Source organism: Salmo salar, chromosome ssa18, assembly GCF_905237065.1.
Source record: "Salmo salar chromosome ssa18, Ssal_v3.1, whole genome shotgun sequence".
Taxonomy (NCBI): Eukaryota; Metazoa; Chordata; class Actinopteri; order Salmoniformes; family Salmonidae; genus Salmo; species Salmo salar.
The window spans coordinates 79,000,863-79,027,056 of record NC_059459.1 but is presented as its reverse complement, the minus strand read 5'-3'; the positions used below and the strand labels follow the sequence as shown (position 1 = coordinate 79,027,056).

General features: G+C 33.8%; 1 protein-coding gene across 1 annotated transcript in view; it reads left to right on the top strand.

Moving 5' to 3' along the window:
* The window catches only part of LOC106578119 (zinc finger protein 260), a 116,610-nt gene that overhangs the window by 77,164 nt on the left and 13,252 nt on the right, over positions 1-26,194 (top strand). Inside the window, exon 3 of the mRNA XM_014156732.2 lies at positions 7,443-7,883. Within this exon, the coding sequence (XP_014012207.2) occupies positions 7,443-7,883 (441 nt within the window). The remainder of the gene's footprint in view (positions 1-7,442; positions 7,884-26,194) is intronic.

Genomic DNA, 26,194 nt, shown 5'->3' with positions numbered 1-26,194 from the left:
ATAGCAGCAACCACTCCCTTCTTGGGATTGGAACCCTCCGCTTGCCTCTTAAACCCTAGGCTACCTTCCGCCTGTTGATGGACAGTATTGTAGGAAATAAGGCACCGGACCACAGCCATATATACTGAACAAAAATATAAATGCAGTGTCGTTTCATGCACTGAAATATAATAGCCCAGAAATGTTCCATATGCACAAAAAGCTTATTTCTCTCAAATGTTGTGCACAAATTTGTTTACATCCCTGTTAGTGAGCATTTCTCCTTTGTCAATATAATCCATCCACCTGACAGGTGTGGCATATCAAGAAGCTGATTAAACAGCAATATCATTACACAGGTACACCTTGTGCTGGGGACAAAAAGGCCACTTTAAAATATGCAGTTTTGTCACACAAAAACAATGCCACAGATGTCTCAAGTTTTGAGGGAATGTGCAATTGGCATGCTGACTGCAGTAATGTCCATCAGAGCTGTTGCCAGATAATTAAATGTTAAGCTGCTTCCAACGTTGTTTTAGAGATTATGGCAGTGAGTGCAACCGGCCTCACAACCGCAGACCACGTGTAACCACGCCAGCCCCGGACCTCCACATCCGGCTTCTTCACCTGCGGGATCGTCTGCGGGGGGTTGCTGATGATTTGCCCTTTAAACAGCTGCATATTTTCAAGATATCAAAGTGTCCACTACAAAAAGGAAAACAATAGGCATATAACAAATGCAGAATATGGCATTCATTTTTCACATGTAAATAGCACTTTTCAGTAGTGCTCAAAGCATGCCATTCCATGAGAGCAGCATTTATTTTTCAACTCGAATCAATGAGCCCAATCAGTCCTCCATGACAACACTATCATAAACAACAGAGTAGTGCTGGCTAATAAGTCCTTAGTTTTGGGGTCATGCTCAGGTAAAACATTTAGTTAATCTATACTTCCATATTTCCAAGTCCTATTATTGAAGATTGAGGGGTATAACATTTATTGGAATGACTGGAATTCTGATAGACTTTGTTTTTTAATGTAAAGATAATCGTATTCGTATAAGATAATCGTATTATTATATGTAGTAGAAAGCAATGGGTTAGAAGAAGCCTATATAACCAACCCATAAAGTAAAATTGAACATCTATATATGGGCCAACTATGTGAAGTTTAACATTGATTGATCTTGCAATAGATGTTATTCAATTGGTAACATACATTTTTTTATTCTTCTAATGCCTCTTAAGGGGGAAGTAATCTAAAAGTAACTAAATGTAATCAGATTACATTACTGAGTTTGGGTAATCCAAAAGTTACACTACTGATTACAATTTTGGACAGGTAACTAGTAACTGTAATGGATTACATTTAGAAAGTAAACTACCCAACCCTGAGCATACAGTATGGATAATATCCACAAAGAGAGAAAAACAGACAATAGAAATAACGTCTGCAAGGCAGAATGTGGACAACACTCTTAGGAAAGGAAAGCAACTCCAGACCATTCATACTGTGGCTCTCAGATATATAGATATACTGTACCATGGACAATGTTGTAAAACAATGTATGGAATAATGATAAACAGTTGATTCCTGGGGAAGAATTGATTCTCCCAGATCATCCTATACTTATGATAACCAGGGGCGAAAATCTGATATCAACTTTGGAGGGGACAATTACATTACATTTTCTCAAGAGCAATTCCTGAGGGGGACACCAAAAGTAGTGCTGTAACACATAGCCTACGTTTAATATGGTAAATGTATATTGAGGAACCAAAGAAATAAGGTGTTTGCCGTACTCCTAACTACCGGTACCCAAAACTACACAACTAATCACAACAGCAATACCATTGCCTTTAACGAATCTTAGTTCAGTCACCAGTTTAAGTTGAGAGTGGCATTTTCCAATTATGTTCCTATTTTACAAGTAAAAAAAATTGAGAACCTTTCATAATGTTGCCAAACAAAGACTCAACAAACTTACCTGAGACTCCCTGTCTCTGCCAGTCTGTCCCTGCATATCTGTCCCCAACTCTGCTGTCTGTGTGCCATCTGTTGCCTGCTCTGCCTAATGACATCATTGTGAAACATTTCCATTAGAATTTCATTTCTTTCTTATGAACATTTTATCAACTAGTCTTTGAGATATTAGGCTACTAGGGTTCTTACTTTGCGTTTTGGTGTACTGAAAAATACTCTGATGTCCGTCTTTTTTCTGCCATTTTTCTGCCATTTTTCTACCTGGTTGGCTACACACACACAGTATGTAGGTTATTTACAGTAGGAGATGGGCTTCTATCATCTTATCTTCTATCATTCTATATGGGCTTCGATCTAAAAGGTTGACAGCTGTATGAGTTGACAGCTGTATGAGTTCACCATTTACACAACATATGCTGCAACCTTTTGTAATTTTAATAGTTTGTTTCATATTGGCTGGCTTCTAACAATAGCTGAATTTGCAAAGCCAGCGAGCACCAATTCAGTGGTGTTTGCTATAATCTTTGCTACCCGGGTTAAATAAAGGTGAAATAAAATATATAAATAAAAGTTCCCTTGCGACAATTTAGCTTTTGCAACGAGACCATTAAATATATTTAAAACAATGGTAGAAGAGAGTGTAGTTCTGTTCAGTTTATCGCTAACCTTATCACAGGGACTTTGAAGCACTAACTTACATGCATGCTGATCTTGGAATAAATTGACGATAGCAAAGATTCCATCTTTGACGACGCCACATAAATGGAATAGGTACTAGCTAGCTTAATAGTTAATATTTGCGCGCTAGCTCGGTATATTCAGCTAGTGTGTGTGCGCGATTGACTGGGTTAACCTCACGTCAGTTACGTGCATTGAGTGCCTTTCAGACAGTAGATACGACCTCTATGTTACCTCGCAAGCTAAGGAACTGGCAGTGGATCAAACCATTGTGAGGCAAAGGGTGGGGGGGTCGCAATCTTTTGAAACTTAAAAACGAGCTATTAAGTGTCTATAATCAGCACAATTGCTTTCATTGCGTATTATTAATATTATTTAAATTACATAGTTATGTTTCAGTAATATATTGGGGGGGACAAATCATATTTTTCCCAGGATGGGGGGGTCGTGTCCCCCCCACCCCCCCGGGATTTCCGCCCCTGATGATAACCACTGTTTGTCTACATGTAGTCGTCGTTTTCCTTTACTAGTGGTCTGTAGGCTGCCTTGCACAGTAAACTCCCATCCAGCTGGCGGCCCTGTTGTGTTTCTGGGTTCATCACCAACTAGAACAAAGAACGTCCTAAGATTCCTTGACTTGAACACGGAAGTAGGATTGGTGACGAGTTTTTTTCCCCCGTTCCTTGTGTGGAGTAAAGAAATGACTAAACAAAATAGGCTACCCAACTCTAATTTGACATAAAATGTCTAAACTACAGTTGTGTCGTGTGTTTTTAAATGAGCGTTTAACGGCGGCTGCTGTGGAGATTTTCGGGGAAGTTGAGAAAACGGTAGTGAAATACCAGGAGGAGAATGATCGGCTACGGAGACTGCTGGAGATCACATCAGAGGTTCAACTATGTAGAATAGGTTCGTATGTAGATACTGATAGCTAGCTATAGTTCCACTTTATTGATAAACTGTTAACTCATCACCACTTCATACATGTTGAAGAAGTTGTTTTTAAACTTACCGTGCATGTTTTTAATTATTGAATTGGAATTATAGTTAACCTAGTCTTGAATTTACTGGCTTAAAAATTCAAATTGACCCCAACCCTGATGTCTAAAGCCTGTATAGAGTCCCACAGTGGAGGTGTAATAATACCCATAAAACCTAGCGGTCTAAACAGGGAAATGGTTCCAATCCTTTTCCCACCATTCATTTTTCCCATAGGGGATTTTAGAACACTTAAAATAAGGACTGTGTTTCATGTAGGCTTACCCTGGCGTGACGTTTTGATAACCATGTAAATCTCAGACAAGGTGACTTTTATCAATGTATTCGTCAGTGGCGGTCGGTGCTGTTAAAGATGGAGGACAATCTTTTTTTTTTATGACCACAGCCTTATTTCTATTAAAGAATATTGGATGACTGTCATTCATATTCCATTCACCCAGCTCAATGTATCATTGATAGGTTTAGGCTACTACATGATACTCACATTTTCCCTATACCCATCATGAGGTTGCTACAACCTAGCCTAGCCTATGAATGATAGTATACAACATAAACTCAGAAAAAAAAATAAACGTCTCTTTTTTAGGACCCTGTCTTTCAAAGATAATTCGTAAAAATCCAAATAACTTCAGATCTTCATTGTAAAGGGTTTAAACACTGGTGTTGTTAAAATACAGTTTCCCATTCTTGTTCAATGAACCATAAACAATTAATGAACATGCACATGTGGAACAGTTGTTAAGACACTAACAGCTTACAGACGCTAGGCAATTAAGGTCACAGTTATGAAAACTTAGGACACTAAAGAGGCCTTTCTACTGACTCTGAAAAACACCAAAAGAAAGATGCCCAGGATCCCTGCTCATCTGCGTGAACATGCCTTAGGCATGCTGCAAGGAGGCATGAGGACTGCAGATGTGGTCAGGGCAATAAATTGCAATGTCCGTACTGTGAGACGCCTAAGACAGCGCTACAGGGAGACAGGACGAACAGCTGGTCGTCCTCGCAGTGGCAGACCACGTGTAACAACACCTGCACAGGATCGGTACATTCGAACATCACACCTGCGGACAGGTACAGGATGGCAACAACAACTGTCCGAGTTGTACCAGGAACACACAATCCTTCCATCAGTGCTCAGACTGTCCACAATAGGCTGAGAGAGGCTGGACTGAGGGCTTGTAGGCCTGTTGTAAGGCAGGTCCTCACCAGACATCACCGGCAACAACGTCGCCTATGGGCACAAACCAACCATCGCTGGACCAGACAGGACTGGCAAAAAGTGCTCTTCACTGACGAGTCGCGGTTTTGTCTCACCAGGGGTGATGGTCGGATTTGCGTTTATTGTCGAAGGAATGAGCGTTACACCGAGGCCTGTACTCTGGAGCGGGATCGATTTGGAGGTGGAGGGTCTATCGTGGTTTGGGGCAGTGTGTCACAGCATCATCAGACTGAGCTTGTTGGCATTGCAGGCAATCTCAACGCTGTGTGTTACAGGGAAGACATCCTCCTCCCTCATGTGGTACCCTTCCTGCAGGCTCATCCTGACATGACCCTCCAGCATGACAATACCACCAGCCATACTGCTCATTCTGTGTGTGATTTCCTGCAAGACTGGAATGTCAGTGTTCTGCCATGGCCAGCGAAGAGCCCGGATCTCAATCCCATTGAGCACGTCTGGGATCTGTTGGATCAGAGGGTGAGGGGTAGGGCCATTCCCCCCAGAAATGTCCGGGAACTTGCAGGTGCCTTGGTGGAAGAAGAACTGGAAAATCTGGTGTAGTCCATGAGGAGGAGATGCACTGCAGTACTTAGTGCAGCTGGTGGCCACACCAGATACTGACTGTTACTTTTGATTTTGACCCCCCCTTTGTTCAGGGACCAGTTATTCCATTTCTGTTAGTCACATGTCTGTGGAACTTGTTCAGTTTATGTCTCAGTTGTTGAATCTTGTTATGTTCATACAAATATTTACACATGTTAATTTTGCTGAAAATAAACGCAGTTGACAGTGAGAGGACATTTCTTTTTTTGCTTAGTTTAGATGCACATGTTGAGAAGAATTTGAGTAATTAAGGTGACTGACAGTGACACATTTAATACCGCCATGCAGTCTCTTGCCTGCATCTAACTGATCTAGGGTGTAATCAATAATCCAACAGTTGCAAACAAGAGTTTCTATTGGACAGATTCAGATATGTTTATCCCCGTTTTTATTAGCTGACATCATTGTCAACATAGCTACTAGAACTAACACGTTAGTAAACTCTCTACAATCATGCAGTACAGTGTAGTCAGCAAGCAGTTTAGCAGTTACACCGGTGGGCCCCAGTGGCAATACATATACAATATATTAATTAAACCAAAAGCTTTCTTTGACTTGGAAGAGTTCCAGTGTTGGATAGCCATAGACAGCTAGCTAACATAGCATCCCTCTCTTTTTGTGTAGGCTAAGTAAGTGGAAGTGAAAAAAAGATGAAATATAGCTAGCTCTCTCCATTTTTTAAGAAATTAATTTGTTCAAAAGTGTTCAACTATTGTCTTTCTCTCTTTGAGTCAACTACTCACCACATGTTATGAAGTGCTAGCTAGCTAGCTAGCGGTAGCTTATGCTTTTAGTACTAGTTTAATTCTCCGATCCTATGATTGTGTGGACAACATGTCAGTTCATGCTGCAAGAGCTCTGATAGGCTGGAGGACGTCGTCTCGAAGTTGTCATAATTACTGTGTAAGTCTATGGAAGGGGGTGAGAACCCTGAACCTCCTAGGTTTTGTATTGAAGTCAATGTACCCAGAGGAGGACGGAAGCTAGCTGTCCTCTGGCTACACTATGGTGCTACCCTACAGAGTGCTGCTGAGGCTACTGTAGACCTTCATTGAAAAAATGATGCAGTCTCGTCCAGATCATTATGGTGTTTATAGTTCTTTATGATAGCCACATTAGGATCCAATTAGCATTTCATTTTTGGGGGGTAAATATAGGCGAATATATTGATAAAGTCACCTTGTCCTAGAGAGATTTACACAGTTATCAAAACGTCACGTCAGGGTTAGCCTACACAAAACACAGCCCGTATTTTAAGTTATTGTAAAATCCCCTATGGGGAAAAATGAATGGTGGAAAAACGATTAGAACCATTTCCTTGTTTGACCGTTAGGTTTTATGTTTGTTATGACTAATACTGTGGTTATTTGGTATTTTATTAGGATCCCCATTAGCTGTTGCAAAAGCATCAGCTACTCTTCCTGGGTTCCACATGAAACATGACATCATCCAGAACATTAATAGACAAGAACAGCTCAAGGACAGAACTACATCCATTTAAAAAGAGGCACATGTAGCCTACATATCAATACATACACACAACCTATCTAGGTCACATAGGGGTGTTGTGAGGTGTTCCTATATCTGTTTTTTTAAAACAGGATGGAACAAGAGTTCTATGCAACAATGGCTCTTTATAATCACAATCACCACCTTTCGGAGACACCTGAAACCCCACCTCTTTAAGGAATACCTGGGATAAAGTAATCCTTCTAACCCCCCCCCCCAAAAAAAAAGAAATAAAAAGATATAGATGTACTATTGTAAAGTGGTTGTTTTACTGGATATCATAAGGTGAATGCACTTATCTGTAAGTCTGGATAAGAGCGTCTGCTAAATGACGTAAATGTAAATGTATAATACTGTACGCTTTCTTTCATGCAACAATGGCTCTTTATAATACCGTACGCTTTCTTGAATTTGTTCTGGATTTGGGGACTGTGGTAACCTCTGCTCCTCCTCTCCTTCCCTCCAGACTCCCTGCAGCTCTCTGTCTCTGAAGAGGAGGTTCCCCCTGAGCAGCAGGAGTGGAGCCCCAGTCTGGGGCAGAAGGACCCAGAGACCACAAAGATTAAAGAGGAACAGGAGGAAGTCAGGACCAGTCAGGAGGAAGAGCAGCTTCAAGGGGTGGAGCCTGATATCATAGAGTTCATATTTACTCCTCCGTGTGTGAAAAGGGAATGTGATCAGGAGGACCCACATCAAGAAGCCATACTAGCTGAACACCCAACTCTCAGTCCACTGAAAACGTCTAAACTACAGTCGTTTCGAGAGTTTTTAAATGAGCGTTTAACGGCGTTTGCTGCTGTAGAGATTTCCGGGGCATTTGTGAAAACCGTAGTGGAGTACCAGGAAGAGAATGATCGGCTACGGAGACTGCTGCGGATCACACCTGAGATACAACTATGTAGAATAGGTTCGTATGTAGATACTGATAGCTAGCTATAGTTTTACTCAATGATGTTTTTATTAACTTTTATTGTACATGGATAAAAACGTGTCTGTGTCACGAAAACCAGGAAGTTATTTGAATGTATGAAAATAGGTTCTAGAATTTACTGACTTTAGAAACAGAAAAAAAAGAAACAGATTCACATGTCTTACATTTTGGCTTTCGGTCGTTCAACCTTCATCAGAGCAAATCTCCCCAAACAGTGGGACAGATGAGGCCACTAAGGCTGCGTTTATACAGGCAGACCAAGTCAGATTAATGTTCTTTTGACCAATCACATCAGATCTTTTCACATCAGATCATTTTCAGTGCTGATCTGATTGGTCAGTTAATGGGAAATAGATCAGACTTGGGCAGCCTTAGTGAGCCAGAGATAATTACAGACACCTGTGGTAATCTAAAGTAACCCAAAGGACCACTAGATATCATATAGAACAGAACATATGGATGTAATTCTACAAATACAAAAGGAGGTGTTTGTATCAGGAACCCATACTCTCAGACAGAGAACAATACAGATGACAATCTGCAACAAAAAGACACAAGGTAAACACACATAACACTACAGTGCTTTCAGGAAGTATTCAGACCGCTTGACTTTCCACATTTTGTTATGTTACAGCCTTATTCTAAAATGGATTAAATCGTTTTTTTCCCCCTCATCAATCTCCACACAATACCCTATAATGACGAAGCAAAAATAGGCTTTTTGAAATAAGTATTCAGGCCCTTTACTCAGGACTTTGTTGAAGCACCTTTGGCAGCGATTACAGCCTCGCGTCTTCTTGGGTATGACTCTACAACTTGTCACACCTGTATTTGGGGAGTTTCTCCCATTCTTCTCTGCAGATCCTCTCAAGCTCTGTCAGGTTGGATGGGGAGCGTCGCTGCACAGCTATTTTCAGATCTCTCCAGAGATGTTAGATTGGGTTCAAGTCCGGGCTCTGGCTGGGCCACTCAAGGACATTCAGAGACTTGTCCCAAAGAAACTCCTGCGTTGTCTTGGCTGTGTGCTTAGGGTTGTTGTCCTGTTGGAAGGTGAACCTTCACCCTAGTCTGAGGTCCTGAACGCTCTGGAGCAGGTTTTCATCAAGGATCTCTCTGTACTTCAAATTACATTGTATTGGTCACATACACATTTAGCAGATGTTATTGCGAGTGTATTGAAATGCTTGTGTTCCGAGCTCCAACAGTGCAGTAGTCTCTAAGAATTCACAACAGTACACACATCTAAAAAGTAAAAGAATGGAATTAAGAAATATATAAATGTTATGACGAGCAATGTTGGAGTGGCATTGACTAAAATACAGTACAATAGAATACAGTATATACATATGAGATGAGTAAAGCAGTATGTAGACATTATTAAAGTAACTAGTGTTCCGTTATTAAGTAACTAGTGTTCCGTTATTAAGTAACTAGTGTTCCGTTATTAAGTAACTAGTGTTCCGTTATTAAGTAACTAGTGTTCCGTTATTAAGTAACTAGTGTTCCGTTATTTATTAAGTAACTAGTGTTCCGTTATTAAGTAACTAGTGTTCCGTTATTAAGTAACTAGTGTTCCGTTATTAAGTAACTAGTGTTCCGTTATTTATTAAGTAACTAGTGTTCCGTTATTTATTAAGTAACTAGTGTTCCGTTATTAAGTAACTCGTGTTCCGTTATTAAGTAACTCGTGTTCCGTTATTAAGTAACTAGTGTTCCGTTATTAAGTAACTAGTGTTCCGTTATTAAGTAACTAGCGTTCCGTTATTAAGTAACTAGCGTTCCGTTATTAAAGTAACTAGCATTATTAAGTAACTAGTATTATTAAGTAACTAGTGTTCCATTATTAAGTAACTAGTATTATTAAGTAACTAGTGTCCCATTATTAAAGTAACTAGTGTTCCATTATTAAGTAACTAGTATTATTAAGTAACTAGTGTCCCATTATTAAAGTAACTAGTGTTCCGTTATTAAAGTTATTAAAGTAACTAGTGTTCCGTTATTAAAGTAACTAGTGTTCCGTTATTAAAGTAACTAGTGTTCCGTTATTAAGTGACTAGTGTTCCATTATTAAGTGACTAGTGTTCCATTATTAAGTGACTAGTGTTCCATTATTAAGTAACTAGTATTATTAAGTAACTAGTATTATTAAGTAACTAGTGTCCCATTATTAAAGTAACTAGTGTTCCATTATTAAGTAATTAGTAGTATTAAGTAACTAGTGTTCTGTTATTAAAGTAACTAGTGTTCCGTTATTAAAGTAACTAGTGTTCCGTTATTAAGTGTCTAGTGTTCCATTATTAAGTGACTAGTGTTCCATTATTAAGTAACTAGTGTTCCATTATTAAGTAACTAGTGTTCCATTATTAAGTAACTAGTGTTATTAAAGTAACTAGTGTTCCGTTATTAACGTAACTATTGTTCCGTTATTAAGTAACTAGTGTTCCGTTATTAAGTAACTAGTGTTCCGTTATTAAGTAACTAGTGTTCCATTATTAAGTAACTAGTATTATTAAGTAACTAGTGTTCCGTTATTAAAGTAACTAGTGTTCCGTTATTAACGTAACTAGTGTTCCGTTATTAACGTAACTAATGTTCCGTTATTAACGTAACTAGTGTTCCGTTATTAACGTAACTAGTGTTCCGTTATTAACGTAACTAGTGTTCCGTTATTAACGTAACTAGTGTTCCGTTATTAAGTAACTAGCGTTCCGTTATTAAAGTAACTAGCGTTCCGTTATTAAAGTAACTAGTATTATTAAGTAACTAGTGTTCCATTATGAAGTAACTAGTATTATTAAGTAACTAGTGTTCCATTATTAAGTAACTAGTATTATTAAGTAACTAGTATTATTAAGTAACTTGTGTCCCATTATTAAAGTAACTAGTGTTCCATTATTAAGTAACTAGTATTATTAAGTAACTAGTATTATTAAGTAACTAGTGTCCCATTATTAAAGTAACTAGTGTTCCATTATTAAGTAACTAGTATTATTAACTAGTGTTCCATTATTAAGTAACTAGTGTTCCGTTATTAAAGTTATCAAAGTAACTAGCGTTCCGTTATTAAAGTAACTAGTGTTCCGTTATTAAAGTAACAAGTGTTCCGTTATTAAGTGACTAGTGTTCCATTATTAAGTGACTAGTGTTCCATTATTAAGTAACTAGTGTTCCATTATTAAGTAACTAGTGTTCCATTATTAAGTAACTAGTGGTATTAAGTAACTAGTGTTCCGTTATTAAAGTAACTAGTGTTCCGTTATTAACGTAACTAGTGTTCCGTTATTAAGTAACTAGTGTTCCGTTATTAAGTTACTAGTGTTCCGTTATTAAGTTACTAGTGTTCCGTTATTAAGTAACTAGTGTTCCGTTATTAAGTAACTAGTGTTCCATTATTAAGTAACTAGTGTTCCATTATTAAGTAACTAGTATTATTAAGTAACTAGTGTTCCGTTATTAAAGTAACTAGTGTTCCGTTATTAACGTAACTAGTGTTCCGTTAATAACGTAACTAGTGTTCCGTTATTAACGTAACTAGTGTTCCGTTATTAAGTAACTAGTGTTCCGTTATTAAGTAACTAGTGTTCCGTTATTAAGTAACTAGTGTTCCGTTATTAAGTAACTAGCGTTCCGTTATTAAAGTAACTAGCGTTCCGTTATTAAAGTAACTAGTATTATTAAGTAACTAGTGTTCCATTATTAAGTAACTAGTATTATTAAGTAACTAGTATTATTAAGTAACTTGTGTCCCATTATTAAAGTAACTAGTGTTCCATTATTAAGTAACTAGTATTATTAAGTAACTAGTATTATTAAGTAACTAGTGTCCCATTATTAAAGTAACTAGTGTTCCATTATTAAGTAACTAGTATTATTAACTAGTGTTCCATTATTAAGTAACTAGTGTTCCGTTATTAAAGTTATCAAAGTAACTAGCGTTCCGTTATTAAAGTAACTAGTGTTCCGTTATTAAAGTAACTAGTGTTCCGTTATTAAAGTAACTAGTGTTCCGTTATTAAAGTAACTAGTGTTCCGTTATTATGTGACTAGTGTTCCGTTATTAAGTGACTAGTGTTCCGTTATTAAGTGACTAGTGTTCCGTTATTAAGTGACTAGTGTTCCGTTATTAAGTAACTAGTGTTCCGTTATTAAGTAACTAGTATTATTAAGTAACTAGTATTATTAAGTAACTAGTGTTCTGTTATTAAAGTAACTAGTGTTCCGTAATTAAAGTAACTAGTGTTCCGTTATTAAGTGACTAGTGTTCCATTATTAAGTGACTAGTGTTCCATTATTAAGTGACTAGTGTTCCATTATTAAGTGACTAGTGTTCCATTATTAAGTAACTAGTGTTCCATTATTAAGTAACTAGTGTTCCATTATTAAGTAACTAGTATTATTAAGTAACTAGTGTTCCGTTATTAAAGTAATTAGTGTTCCGTTATTAACGTAACTAGTGTTCCGTTATTAACGTAACTAGTGTTCCGTTATTAACGTAACTAGTGTTCCGTTATTAAGTGACTAGTGTTCCATTATTAAGGTAACTAGTGTTCCGTTATTAAAGTAACTAGTGTTCCGTTATTAAAGTAACTAGTGTTCCGTTATTAAGTAACTAGTGTTCCGTTATTAAGTAACTAGTGTTCCGTTATTAAGTAACTAGTGTTCCGTTATTAAAGTAACTAGTGTTCCATTATTAAGTAACTAGTGTTCCATTATTAAGTAACTAGTGTTCCATTATTAAGTAACTAGTGTTCCATTATTAAGTAACTAGTATTATTATTAAGTAACTATTATTATTAAGTAACTAGTGTTCCGTTATTAAAGTAACTAGTGTTCCGTTATTAAAGTAACTAGTGTTCCGTTATTAAAGTGACTAGTGTTCCGTTATTAAGTGACTAGTGTTCCATTATTAAGTAACTAGTATTATTAAGTAACTAGTGTTCCATTATTAAGTAACTAGTATTATTAAGTAACTAGTGTTCCGTTATTAACGTAACTAGTGTTCCGTTATTAACGTAACTAGTGTTCCGTTATTAACATAACTAGTGTTCCGTTATTAAGTAACTAGTGTTCCGTTATTAAGTAACTAGCGTTCCGTTATTAAAGTAACTAGCGTTCCGTTATTAAAGTAACTAGTATTATTAAGTAACTAGTGTTCCATTATGAAGTAACTAGTATTATTAAGTAACTAGTATTATTAAGTAACTTGTGTCCCATTATTAAAGTAACTAGTGTTCCATTATTAAGTAACTAGTATTATTAAGTAACTAGTATTATTAAGTAACTAGTGTTCCATTTTTAAGTAACTAGTATTATTAAGTAACTAGTATTATTAAGTAACTTGTGTCCCATTATTAAAGTAACTAGTGTTCCATTATTAAGTAACTAGTATTATTAAGTAACTAGTATTATTAAGTAACTAGTGTCCCATTATTAAAGTAACTAGTGTTCCATTATTAAGTAACTAGTGTTCCGTTATTAAAGTTATCAAAGTAACTAGCGTTCCGTTATTAAAGTAACTAGTGTTCCGTTATTAAAGTAACTAGTGTTCCGTTATTATGTGACTAGTGTTCCGTTATTAAGTGACTAGTGTTCCGTTATTAAGTGACTAGTGTTCCGTTATTAAGTGACTAGTGTTCCGTTATTAAGTAACTAGTGTTCCATTATTAAGTAACTAGTATTATTAAGTAACTAGTATTATTAAGTAACTAGTGTTCTGTTATTAAAGTAACTAGTGTTCCGTAATTAAAGTAACTAGTGTTCCGTTATTAAGTGACTAGTGTTCCATTATTAAGTGACTAGTGTTCCATTATTAAGTGACTAGTGTTCCATTATTAAGTGACTAGTGTTCCATTATTAAGTAACTAGTGTTCCATTATTAAGTAACTAGTGTTCCATTATTAAGTAACTAGTATTATTAAGTAACTAGTGTTCCGTTATTAAAGTAACTAGTGTTCCGTTATTAACGTAACTAGTGTTCCGTTATTAACGTAACTAGTGTTCCGTTATTAAGTGACTAGTGTTCCGTTATTAAGGTAACTAGTGTTCCGTTATTAAAGTAACTAGTGTTCCGTTATTAAAGTAACTAGTGTTCCGTTATTAAGTAACTAGTGTTCCGTTATTAAAGTAACTAGTGTTCCATTATTAAGTAACTAGTGTTCCATTATTAAGTAACTAGTGTTCCATTATTAAGTAACTAGTGTTCCATTATTAAGTAACTAGTATTATTATTAAGTAACTAGTATTATTAAGTAACTAGTGTTCCGTTATTAAAGTAACTAGTGTTCCGTTATTAAAGTAACTAGTGTTCCGTTATTAAAGTAACTAGTGTTCCGTTATTAAAGTAACTAGTGTTCCGTTATTAAAGTAACTAGTGTTCCGTTATTAAAGTAACTAGTGTTCCGTTATTAAAGTAACTAGTGTTCCGTTATTAAAGTAACTAGTGTTCCGTTATTAAAGTGACTAGTGTTCCGTTATTAAGTGACTAGTGTTCCATTATTAAGTAACTAGTATTATTAAGTAACTAGTGTTCCATTATTAAGTAACTAGTATTATTAAGTAACTAGTGTTCCGTTATTAACGTAACTAGTGTTCCGTTATTAACGTAACTAGTGTTCCGTTATTAACGTAACTAGTGTTCCGTTATTAACGTAACTAGTGTTCCGTTATTAACGTAACTAGTGTTCCGTTATTAACGTAACTAGTGTTCCGTTATTAACGTAACTAGTGTTCCGTTATTAACGTAACTAGTGTTCCGTTATTAACGTAACTAGTGTTCCGTTATTAACGTAACTAGTGTTCCGTTATTAACGTAACTAGTGTTCCGTTATTAAGTGACTAGTGTTCCGTTATTAAGTGACTAGTGTTCCGTTATTAAGTGACTAGTGTTAAGTAACTAGTGTTCCATTATTAAGTAACTAGTGTTCCGTTATTAAAGTAACTAGTGTTCCATTATTAAGTAACTAGTATTATTAAGTAACTAGTGTTCCGTTATTAAAGTAACTAGTGTTCCGTTATTAAAGTAACTAGTGTTCCGTTATTAAGTGACTAGTGTTCCATTATTAAGTAATTAGTGTTCCATTATTAAGTAACTAGTGTTCCATTATTAAGTAACTAGTGTTCCATTATTTAGTAACTAGTGTTCCGTTATTAAAGTAACTAGTGTTCCGTTATTAAAGTAACTAGTGTTCCGTTATTAAAGTAACTAGTGTTCCGTTATTAAGTGACTAGTGTTCCATTATTAAGGTAACTAGTGTTCCGTTATTAAAGTAACTAGTGTTCCGTTATTAACGTAACTAGTGTTCCGTTATTAACGTAACTAGTGTTCCGTTATTAACGTAACTAGTGTTCCGTTATTAACGTAACTAGTGTTCCGTTATTAACGTAACTAGTGTTCCGTTATTAAGTGACTAGTGTTCCGTTATTAAGTGACTAGTGTTCCGTTATTAAGTGACTAGTGTTAAGTAACTAGTGTTCCATTATTAAGTAACTAGTGTTCCGTTATTAAAGTAACTAGTGTTCCATTATTAAGTAACTAGTATTATTAAGTAACTAGTGTTCCGTTATTAAAGTAACTAGTGTTCCGTTATTAAGTGACTAGTGTTCCATTATTAAGTAATTAGTGTTCCATTATTAAGTAACTAGTGTTCCATTATTAAGTAACTAGTGTTCCATTATTTAGTAACTAGTGTTCCGTTATTAAAGTAACTAGTGTTCCGTTATTAAAGTAACTAGTGTTCCGTTATTAAAGTAACTAGTGTTCCGTTATTAAGTGACTAGTGTTCCATTATTAAGGTAACTAGTGTTCCGTTATTAAAGTAACTAGTGTTCCGTTATTAAAGTAACTAGTGTTCCGTTATTAAGTAACTAGTGTTCCGTTATTAAAGTAACTAGTGTTCCGTTATTAAGTAACTAGTGTTCCATTATTAAGTAACTAGTGTTCCATTATTAAGTAACTAGTGTTCCATTATTAAGTAACTAGTATTATTATTAAGTAACTAGTATTATTAAGTAACTAGTGTTCCGTTATTAAAGTAACTAGTGTTCCGTTATTAAAGTAACTAGTGTTCCGTTATTAAAGTAACTAGTGTTCCGTTATTAAAGTAACTAGTGTTCCGTTATTAAAGTAACTAGTGTTCCGTTATTAAAGTGACTAGTGTTCCGTTATTAAGTGACTAGTGTTCCATTATTAAGTAACTAGTATTATTAAGTAACTAGTGTTCCATTATTAAGTAACTAGTATTATTAAGTAACTAGTGTTCCGTTATTAACGTAACTAGTGTTCCGTTATTAACGTAACTAGTGTTCCGTTATTAACGTAACTAGTGTTCCTTTATTAACGTAACTAGTGTTCCGTTATTAACGTAACTAGTGTTCCGTTATTAACGTAACTAGTGTTCCGTTATTAACGTAACTAGTGTTCCGTTATTAACGTAACTAGTGTTCCGTTATTAACGTAACTAGTGTTCCGTTATTAACGTAACTAGTGTTCCGTTATTAACGTAACTAGTGTTCCGTTATTAACGTAACTAGTGTTCCGTTATTAAGTGACTAGTGTTCCGTTATTAAGTGACTAGTGTTAAGTAACTAGTGTTCCATTATTAAGTAACTAGTGTTCCGTTATTAAAGTAACTAGTGTTCCATTATTAAGTAACTAGTATTATTAAGTAACTAGTGTTCCGTTATTAAAGTAACTGGTGTTCCGTTATTAAGTGACTAGTATTCCATTATTAAGTAATTAGTGTTCCATTATTAAGTAACTAGTGTTCCATTAATTAAGTAACTAGTGTTCCATTATTAAGTAATTAGTGTTCCATTATTAAGTAACTAGTATTATTAAGTAACTAGTGTTCCATTATTAAGTAACTAGTGTTCCATTATTAAGTAACTAGTGTTCCATTATTAAGTAACTAGTGTTCCATTATTAACGTAACTAGTGTTCCGTTAAGTAACTAGTGTTCCGTTATTAAGTGACTAGTGTTCCGTTATTAAGTAACTAGTGTTCCATTATTAAGTAACTAGTGTTCCGTTATTAAAGTAACTAGTGTTCCATTATTAAGTAACTAGTATTATTAAGTAACTAGTGTTTCATTAAAGTAACTAGTGTTCCGTTATTAAGTAACTATTGTTCCGTTATTTAAAGTGACTAGTGTTTCGTTATTTAAAGTGACTAGTGTTCCGTTATTTAAAGTGACTATTGTTCCGTTATTTAAAGTGACTAGGGTTCCGTTATTAAAGTGACTAGGGTTCCGTTATTAACGTAACTAGTGTTCCGTTATTAACGTAACTAGTGTTCCGTTATTAAGTGACTAGTGTTCCGTTATTAAGTGACTAGTGTTCCGTTATTAAGTGACTAGTGTTAAGTAACTAGTGTTCCATTATTAAGTAACTAGTGTTCCGTTATTAACGTAACTAGTGTTCCGTTATTAAGTGACTAGTGTTCCATTATTAAGGTAACTAGTGTTCCGTTATTAAAGTAACTAGTGTTCCGTTATTAAAGTAACTAGTGTTCCGTTATTAAGTAACTAGTGTTCCGTTATTAAAGTAACTAGTGTTCCATTATTAAGTAACTAGTGTTCCATTATTAAGTAACTAGTGTTCCATTATTAAGTAACTAGTGTTCCATTATTAAGTAACTAGTATTATTATTAAGTAACTAGTATTATTAAGTAACTAGTGTTCCGTTATTAAAGTAACTAGTGTTCCGTTATTAAAGTAACTAGTGTTCCGTTATTAAAGTAACTAGTGTTCCGTTATTAAAGTAACTAGTGTTCCGTTATTAAAGTAACTAGTGTTCCGTTATTAAAGTAACTAGTGTTCCGTTATTAAAGTAACTAGTGTTCCGTTATTAAAGTAACTAGTGTTCCGTTATTAAAGTGACTAGTGTTCCGTTATTAAGTGACTAGTGTTCCATTATTAAGTAACTAGTATTATTAAGTAACTAGTGTTCCATTATTAAGTAACTAGTATTATTAAGTAACTAGTGTTCCGTTATTAACGTAACTAGTGTTCCGTTATTAACGTAACTAGTGTTCCGTTATTAACGTAACTAGTGTTCCGTTATTAACGTAACTAGTGTTCCGTTATTAACGTAACTAGTGTTCCGTTATTAACGTAACTAGTGTTCCGTTATTAACGTAACTAGTGTTCCGTTATTAACGTAACTAGTGTTCCGTTATTAACGTAACTAGTGTTCCGTTATTAACGTAACTAGTGTTCCGTTATTAACGTAACTAGTGTTCCGTTATTAACGTAACTAGTGTTCCGTTATTAACGTAACTAGTGTTCCGTTATTAACGTAACTAGTGTTCCGTTATTAACGTAACTAGTGTTCCGTTATTAAGTGACTAGTGTTCCGTTATTAAGTGACTAGTGTTAAGTAACTAGTGTTCCATTATTAAGTAACTAGTGTTCCGTTATTAAAGTAACTAGTGTTCCATTATTAAGTAACTAGTATTATTAAGTAACTAGTGTTCCGTTATTAAAGTAACTAGTGTTCCGTTATTAAAGTAACTAGTGTTCCGTTATTAAGTGACTAGTGTTCCATTATTAAGTAATTAGTGTTCCATTATTAAGTAACTAGTGTTCCATTATTAAGTAACTAGTGTTCCATTATTTAGTAACTAGTGTTCCGTTATTAAAGTAACTAGTGTTCCATTATTAAGTAACTAGTATTATTAAGTAACTAGTGTTCCATTATTAAGTAACTAGTATTATTAAGTAACTAGTGTTCCGTTATTAACGTAACTAGTGTTCCGTTATTAACGTAACTAGTGTTCCGTTATTAACGTAACTAGTGTTCCGTTATTAACGTAACTAGTGTTCCGTTATTAACGTAACTAGTGTTCCGTTATTAACGTAACTAGTGTTCCGTTATTAACGTAACTAGTGTTCCGTTATTAACGTAACTAGTGTTCCGTTATTAACGTAACTAGTGTTCCGTTATTAAAGTAACTAGTGTTCCATTATTAAGTAACTAGTATTATTAAGTAACTAGTGTTCCATTATTAAGTAACTAGTATTATTAAGTAACTAGTGTTCCGTTATTAACGTAACTAGTGTTCCGTTATTAACGTAACTAGTGTTCCGTTATTAACGTAACTAGTGTTCCGTTATTAACGTAACTAGTGTTCCGTTATTAACGTAACTAGTGTTCCGTTATTAACGTAACTAGTGTTCCGTTATTAACGTAACTAGTGTTCCGTTATTAACGTAACTAGTGTTCCGTTATTAACGTAACTAGTGTTCCGTTATTAACGTAACTAGTGTTCCGTTATTAAGTGACTAGTGTTCCGTTATTAAGTGACTAGTGTTCCGTTATTAAGTGACTAGTGTTAAGTAACTAGTGTTCCATTATTAAGTAACTAGTGTTCCGTTATTAAAGTAACTAGTGTTCCATTATTAAGTAACTAGTATTATTAAGTAACTAGTGTTCCGTTATTAAAGTAACTAGTGTTCCGTTATTAAAGTAACTAGTGTTCCGTTATTAAGTGACTAGTGTTCCATTATTAAGTAATTAGTGTTCCATTATTAAGTAACTAGTGTTCCATTATTAAGTAACTAGTGTTCCATTATTTAGTAACTAGTGTTCCGTTATTAAAGTAACTAGTGTTCCGTTATTAAAGTAACTAGTGTTCCGTTATTAAAGTAACTAGTGTTCCGTTATTAAGTGACTAGTGTTCCATTATTAAGGTAACTAGTGTTCCGTTATTAAAGTAACTAGTGTTCCGTTATTAACGTAACTAGTGTTCCGTTATTAACGTAACTAGTGTTCCGTTATTAACGTAACTAGTGTTCCGTTATTAACGTAACTAGTGTTCCGTTATTAACGTAACTAGTGTTCCGTTATTAACGTAACTAGTGTTCCGTTATTAACGTAACTAGTGTTCCGTTATTAACGTAACTAGTGTTCCGTTATTAAGTGACTAGTGTTCCGTTATTAAGTGACTAGTGTTCCGTTATTAAGTGACTAGTGTTAAGTAACTAGTGTTCCATTATTAAGTAACTAGTGTTCCGTTATTAAAGTAACTAGTGTTCCATTATTAAGTAACTAGTATTATTAAGTAACTAGTGTTCCGTTATTAAAGTAACTAGTGTTCCGTTATTAAAGTAACTAGTGTTCCGTTATTAAGTGACTAGTGTTCCATTATTAAGTAATTAGTGTTCCATTATTAAGTAACTAGTGTTCCATTATTAAGTAACTAGTGTTCCATTATTTAGTAACTAGTGTTCCGTTATTAAAGTAACTAGTGTTCCGTTATTAAAGTAACTAGTGTTCCGTTATTAAAGTAACTAGTGTTCCGTTATTAAGTGACTAGTGTTCCATTATTAAGGTAACTAGTGTTCCGTTATTAAAGTAACTAGTGTTCCGTTATTAAAGTAACTAGTGTTCCGTTATTAAGTAACTAGTGTTCCGTTATTAAAGTAACTAGTGTTCCATTATTAAGTAACTAGTGTTCCATTATTAAGTAACTAGTGTTCCATTATTAAGTAACTAGTGTTCCATTATTAAGTAACTAGTATTATTATTAAGTAACTAGTATTATTAAGTAACTAGTGTTCCGTTATTAAAGTAACTAGTGTTCCGTTATTAAAGTAACTAGTGTTCCGTTATTAAAGTAACTAGTGTTCCGTTATTAAAGTAACTAGTGTTCCGTTATTAAAGTAACTAGTGTTCCGTTATTAAAGTGACTAGTGTTCCGTTATTAAGTGACTAGTGTTCCATTATTAAGTAACTAGTATTATTAAGTAACTAGTGTTCCATTATTAAGTAACTAGTATTATTAAGTAACTAGTGTTCCGTTATTAACGTAACTAGTGTTCCGTTATTAACGTAACTAGTGTTCCTTTATTAACGTAACTAGTGTTCCGTTATTAACGTAACTAGTGTTCCGTTATTAACGTAACTAGTGTTCCGTTATTAACGTAACTAGTGTTCCGTTATTAACGTAACTAGTGTTCCGTTATTAAGTGACTAGTGTTCCGTTATTAAGTGACTAGTGTTCCGTTATTAAGTGACTAGTGTTAAGTAACTAGTGTTCCATTATTAAGTAACTAGTGTTCCGTTATTAAAGTAACTAGTGTTCCATTATTAAGTAACTAGTATTATTAAGTAACTAGTGTTCCGTTATTAAAGTAACTAGTGTTCCGTTATTAAAGTAACTAGTGTTCCATTATTAAGTGACTAGTGTTCCATTATTAAGTAATTAGTGTTCCATTATTAAGTAACTAGTGTTCCATTATTAAGTAACTAGTGTTCCATTATTTAGTAACTAGTGTTCCGTTATTAAAGTAACTAGTGTTCCGTTATTAAAGTAACTAGTGTTCCGTTATTAAAGTAACTAGTGTTCCGTTATTAAGTGACTAGTGTTCCATTATTAAGGTAACTAGTGTTCCGTTATTAAAGTAACTAGTGTTCCGTTATTAACGTAACTAGTGTTCCGTTATTAACGTAACTAGTGTTCCGTTATTAACGTAACTAGTGTTCCGTTATTAACGTAACTAGTGTTCCGTTATTAACGTAACTAGTGTTCCGTTATTAACGTAACTAGTGTTCCGTTATTAACGTAACTAGTGTTCCGTTATTAACGTAACTAGTGTTCCGTTATTAAGTGACTAGTGTTCCGTTATTAAGTGACTAGTGTTCCGTTATTAAGTGACTAGTGTTAAGTAACTAGTGTTCCATTATTAAGTAACTAGTGTTCCGTTATTAAAGTAACTAGTGTTCCATTATTAAGTAACTAGTATTATTAAGTAACTAGTGTTCCGTTATTAAAGTAACTAGTGTTCCGTTATTAAGTGACTAGTGTTCCGTTATTAAGTGACTAGTGTTCCATTATTAAGTAATTAGTGTTCCATTATTAAGTAACTAGTGTTCCATTATTAAGTAACTAGTGTTCCATTATTTAGTAACTAGTGTTCCGTTATTAAAGTAACTAGTGTTCCGTTATTAAAGTAACTAGTGTTCCGTTATTAAAGTAACTAGTGTTCCGTTATTAAGTGACTAGTGTTCCATTATTAAGGTAACTAGTGTTCCGTTATTAAAGTAACTAGTGTTCCGTTATTAAAGTAACTAGTGTTCCGTTATTAAGTAACTAGTGTTCCGTTATTAAAGTAACTAGTGTTCCATTATTAAGTAACTAGTGTTCCATTATTAAGTAACTAGTGTTCCATTATTAAGTAACTAGTGTTCCATTATTAAGTAACTAGTATTATTATTAAGTAACTAGTATTATTAAGTAACTAGTGTTCCGTTATTAAAGTAACTAGTGTTCCGTTATTAAAGTAACTAGTGTTCCGTTATTAAAGTAACTAGTGTTCCGTTATTAAAGTAACTAGTGTTCCGTTATTAAAGTAACTAGTGTTCCGTTATTAAAGTGACTAGTGTTCCGTTATTAAGTGACTAGTGTTCCATTATTAAGTAACTAGTATTATTAAGTAACTAGTGTTCCATTATTAAGTAACTAGTATTATTAAGTAACTAGTGTTCCGTTATTAACGTAACTAGTGTTCCGTTATTAACGTAACTAGTGTTCCTTTATTAACGTAACTAGTGTTCCGTTATTAACGTAACTAGTGTTCCGTTATTAACGTAACTAGTGTTCCGTTATTAACGTAACTAGTGTTCCGTTATTAACGTAACTAGTGTTCCGTTATTAAGTGACTAGTGTTCCGTTATTAAGTGACTAGTGTTCCGTTATTAAGTGACTAGTGTTAAGTAACTAGTGTTCCATTATTAAGTAACTAGTGTTCCGTTATTAAAGTAACTAGTGTTCCATTATTAAGTAACTAGTATTATTAAGTAACTAGTGTTCCGTTATTAAAGTAACTAGTGTTCCGTTATTAAAGTAACTAGTGTTCCGTTATTAAGTGACTAGTGTTCCATTATTAAGTAATTAGTGTTCCATTATTAAGTAACTAGTGTTCCATTATTAAGTAACTAGTGTTCCATTATTTAGTAACTAGTGTTCCGTTATTAAAGTAACTAGTGTTCCGTTATTAAAGTAACTAGTGTTCCGTTATTAAAGTAACTAGTGTTCCGTTATTAAAGTAACTAGTGTTCCGTTATTAAGTGACTAGTGTTCCATTAATTAAGTAACTAGTGTTCCATTAATTAAGTAACTAGTGTTCCATTATTAAGTAATTAGTGTTCCATTATTAAGTAACTAGTATTATTAAGTAACTAGTGTTCCATTATTAAGTAACTAGTGTTCCATTATTAAGTAACTAGTGTTCCATTATTAACGTAACTAGTGTTCCGTTAAGTAACTAGTGTTCCGTTATTAAGTGACTAGTGTTCCGTTATTAAGTAACTAGTGTTCCATTATTAAGTAACTAGTGTTCCGTTATTAAAGTAACTAGTGTTCCATTATTAAGTAACTAGTATTATTAAGTAACTAGTGTTTCATTAAAGTAACTAGTGTTCCGTTATTAAGTAACTATTGTTCCGTTATTTAAAGTGACTAGTGTTTCGTTATTTAAAGTGACTAGTGTTCCGTTATTTAAAGTGACTATTGTTCCGTTATTTAAAGTGACTAGGGTTCCGTTATTAAAGTGACTAGGGTTCCGTTATTAACGTAACTAGTGTTCCGTTATTAACGTAACTAGTGTTCCGTTATTAAGTGACTAGTGTTCCGTTATTAAGTGACTAGTGTTCCGTTATTAAGTGACTAGTGTTGAGTAACTAGTGTTCCATTATTAAGTAACTAGTGTTCCGTTATTAAGTGACTAGTGTTCCATTAATTAAGTAACTAGTGTTCCATTAATTAAGTAACTAGTGTTCCATTATTAAGTAATTAGTGTTCCATTATTAAGTAACTAGTATTATTAAGTAACTAGTGTTCCATTATTAAGTAACTAGTGTTCCATTATTAAGTAACTAGTGTTCCATTATTAAGTAACTAGTGTTCCATTATTAACGTAACTAGTGTTCCGTTAAGTAACTAGTGTTCCGTTATTAAGTGACTAGTGTTCCGTTATTAAGTAACTAGTGTTCCATTATTAAGTAACTAGTGTTCCGTTATTAAAGTAACTAGTGTTCCATTATTAAGTAACTAGTATTATTAAGTAACTAGTGTTTCATTAAAGTAACTAGTGTTCCGTTATTAAGTAACTATTGTTCCGTAATTTAAAGTGACTAGTGTTTCGTTATTTAAAGTGACTAGTGTTCCGTTATTTAAAGTGACTATTGTTCCGTTATTTAAAGTGACTAGGGTTCCGTTATTAAAGTGACTAGGGTTCCGTTATTAACGTAACTAGTGTTCCGTTATTAAGTAACTAGTGTTCCGTTATTAAGGTAACTAGTGTTCCGTTATTAAGGTAACTAGTGTTCCATTATTAAGTAACTAGTATTATTATTAAGTAACTAGTATTATTAAGTATCTAGTGTTCCGTTATTAAAGTAACTAGTGTTCCGTTATTAAAGTAACTAGTGTTCCGTTATTAAAGTAACTAGTGTTCCGTTATTAAAGTAACTAGTGTTCCGTTATTAAAGTGACTAGTGTTCCGTTATTAAGTGACTAGTGTTCCATTATTAAGTAACTAGTATTATTAAGTAACTAGTGTTCCATTATTAAGTAACTAGTATTATTAAGTAACTAGTGTTCCGTTATTAACGTAACTAGTGTTCCGTTATTAACGTAACTAGTGTTCCGTTATTAACGTAACTAGTGTTCCGTTATTAACGTAACTAGTGTTCCGTTATTAAGTAACTAGTGTTCCGTTATTAAGTAACTAGCGTTCCGTTATTAAAGTAACTAGCGTTCCGTTATTAAAGTAACTAGTATTATTAAGTAACTAGTGTTCCGTTATTAAGGTAACTAGTGTTCCATTATTAAGTAACTAGTATTATTATTAAGTAACTAGTATTATTAAGTATCTAGTGTTCCGTTATTAAAGTAACTAGTGTTCCGTTATTAAAGTAACTAGTGTTCCGTTATTAAAGTAACTAGTGTTCCGTTATTAAAGTAACTAGTGTTCCGTTATTAAAGTGACTAGTGTTCCGTTATTAAGTGACTAGTGTTCCATTATTAAGTAACTAGTATTATTAAGTAACTAGTGTTCCATTATTAAGTAACTAGTATTATTAAGTAACTAGTGTTCCGTTATTAACGTAACTAGTGTTCCGTTATTAACGTAACTAGTGTTCCGTTATTAAGTGACTAGTGTTCCATTATTAAGTAACTAGTATTATTAAGTAACTAGTGTTCCATTATGAAGTAACTAGTATTATTAAGTAACTAGTGTTCCATTATTAAGTAACTAGTATTATTAAGTAACTAGTATTATTAAGTAACTTGTGTCCCATTATTAAAGTAACTAGTGTTCCATTATTAAGTAACTAGTATTATTAAGTAACTAGTATTATTAAGTAACTAGTGTCCCATTATTAAAGTAACTAGTGTTCCATTATTAAGTAACTAGTATTATTAACTAGTGTTCCATTATTAAGTAACTAGTGTTCCGTTATTAAAGTTATCAAAGTAACTAGCGTTCCGTTATTAAAGTAACTAGTGTTCCGTTATTAAAGTAACTAGTGTTCCGTTATTATGTGACTAGTGTTCCGTTATTAAGTGACTAGTGTTCCGTTATTAAGTGACTAGTGTTCCGTTATTAAGTGACTAGTGTTCCGTTATTAAGTAACTAGTGTTCCATTATTAAGTAACTAGTATTATTAAGTAACTAGTATTATTAAGTAACTAGTGTTCTGTTATTAAAGTAACTAGTGTTCCGTAATTAAAGTAACTAGTGTTCCGTTATTAAGTGACTAGTGTTCCATTATTAAGTGACTAGTGTTCCATTATTAAGTGACTAGTGTTCCATTATTAAGTAACTAGTGTTCCATTATTAAGTAACTAGTGTTCCATTATTAAGTAACTAGTATTATTAAGTAACTAGTGTTCCGTTATTAAAGTAACTAGTGTTCCGTTATTAACGTAACTAGTGTTCCGTTATTAACGTAACTAGTGTTCCGTTATTAAGTGACTAGTGTTCCATTATTAAGGTAACTAGTGTTCCGTTATTAAAGTAACTAGTGTTCCGTTATTAAAGTAACTAGTGTTCCGTTATTAAAGTAACTAGTGTTCCATTATTAAGTAACTAGTGTTCCATTATTAAGTAACTAGTGTTCCATTATTAAGTAACTAGTGTTCCATTATTAATTAACTAGTGTTCCATTATTAAGTAACTAGTATTATTATTAAGTAACTAGTGTTCCGTTATTAAGTGACTAGTGTTCCGTTATTAAGTGACTAGTGTTCCGTTATTAAGTGACTAGTGTTAAGTAACTAGTG